Source organism: Frankliniella occidentalis, unplaced genomic scaffold, assembly GCF_000697945.3.
Source record: "Frankliniella occidentalis isolate FOCC.00 unplaced genomic scaffold, Focc_3.1 Scaffold6066, whole genome shotgun sequence".
Taxonomy (NCBI): Eukaryota; Metazoa; Arthropoda; class Insecta; order Thysanoptera; family Thripidae; genus Frankliniella; species Frankliniella occidentalis.
Window position 1 is genome coordinate 1 of NW_026273101.1, and position 1342 is coordinate 1342.

The 1342-nt window shown below is 60.2% G+C and overlaps 1 protein-coding gene across 1 annotated transcript; it reads right to left on the bottom strand.

Annotated features, from left to right (window-relative positions):
* Nucleotides 1–752: 752 nt before the first annotated feature.
* On the bottom strand, nt 753–1143 carry LOC113216436 (26S proteasome non-ATPase regulatory subunit 1-like; the record flags this gene model as incomplete). The annotated part of the gene is made up of 1 exon (XM_026436186.2): nt 753–1143. A coding segment is annotated over one exon (373 nt), but the record flags the coding sequence as incomplete, so codon positions are not given.
* Between the last annotated feature and the right edge of the window lie 199 nt (nt 1144–1342).

Consider the following 1342-nt stretch of genomic DNA (forward strand, 5'->3'; position numbering starts at 1 on the left):
AGAGCCGGCGCAAGGTGGGGTGGGGCGGGGCGAGATGTGGCGTCCCCATCACTATCCAGCCAGGGGAAAAGAGGACCCGCCACAACGTTTCAAAACTTTGATGATTGCACCGTCAGCCACAAACGGAAAGAAAGAAGTTTTTACTGTTTGCGGTATTTTTTTCTTCCGCGTCCACCCCTCCAGTGTGAGAGCGAGAGAGACGAGACGAGAGATTTCTGGGCTGGACAAGAATCGGTAAGGGGTCGGCCGGCCGCGCGCTGCTCGACCCAAAAGCTTTCAGGGCGGAAAATGTGCGGCAGAAAGGTAAAGCGACAGACGTCATTAAAGTGCGAAAGAATAAGAAACAAGAGAGAGGGGGAGGGGGTCGGCACGATAATTGCAGACGCAAAGTAGCCTGCTCTCCTGAGGTGGAAGCCCCACCCCTCGGGGGGTGGGGGGAGGGGGGGGCGCCTGCCTCCCCTCGCCCCTCACCCTTCGGGCCCGGAGCGTCACATTGATAAGGAACACGACGCAGAAGAGCCGGCTCCGCTCCGCCGCCCTCCTGGCCTCTCGGACGTGCGGTGCAGCCGCACCCCGCAGCGCGCCCGGCGTCCCGCGGCAGCGCGCTCCCCGCCAGAGACCCCCACCCCCGCGTCGAGAAACAATAACTTTGCACGCCGGAATTTTCTATTAACATTCCCCCTCGTCGACCCTCCTCTAGCCTTGATCCTCGCGGGCAGCGCGCCGCCACCGGGGCGCAGCCCCTAGGGTGCCCGGGGTGCAAGTTACACTCACCTGAAGAGCAGGAAGCCCAGGCCGATGACGGCAGCCCGTCGCACGTCGTCGTTGACGTCGCTGACGGCGAAGTGCAGCAGGCGGCGGATGGCCTGGTTGTTGCCCGTGCCGCAGTAGGCCATGGCGATGGTGTACATGCCCGAGCGGCGCAGGATGGGGTCCTTGTCCTGGCACAGCGACGACACCAGCGGGTCCGCCTCCTCCAGCCGGCCGTACATGGTGAGGGCCAGGCCCACGGCCAGCCCGCGGAGGATCTTCTCGTGCTGAGTCTCCTGGGCGTACTGCAGGAGAGAGAGGGAGAGTATCGTCAGTAACAACGAAGACGGGACACAGACTGCACCAGTGGAAGAAGAGAGAGAGGAGAGAGCGCTGCTTCACTGCCAACAACTACAACTTGTGAACAGAAAGGGGCAAAAGTCGTTTTCTTTTTTAAAGTCGCTCCCGCATTCCTAAACAAGTGGAAGTGGAGTGAGTGTTGTTGAGAAGAGGAGAGAAGAGGAGAGAAAACAAGTGGAAGTGGAGAGAGTGTTGTAAAGAGAGAAGAGAGACGCTCGATAAGAATTTAGTA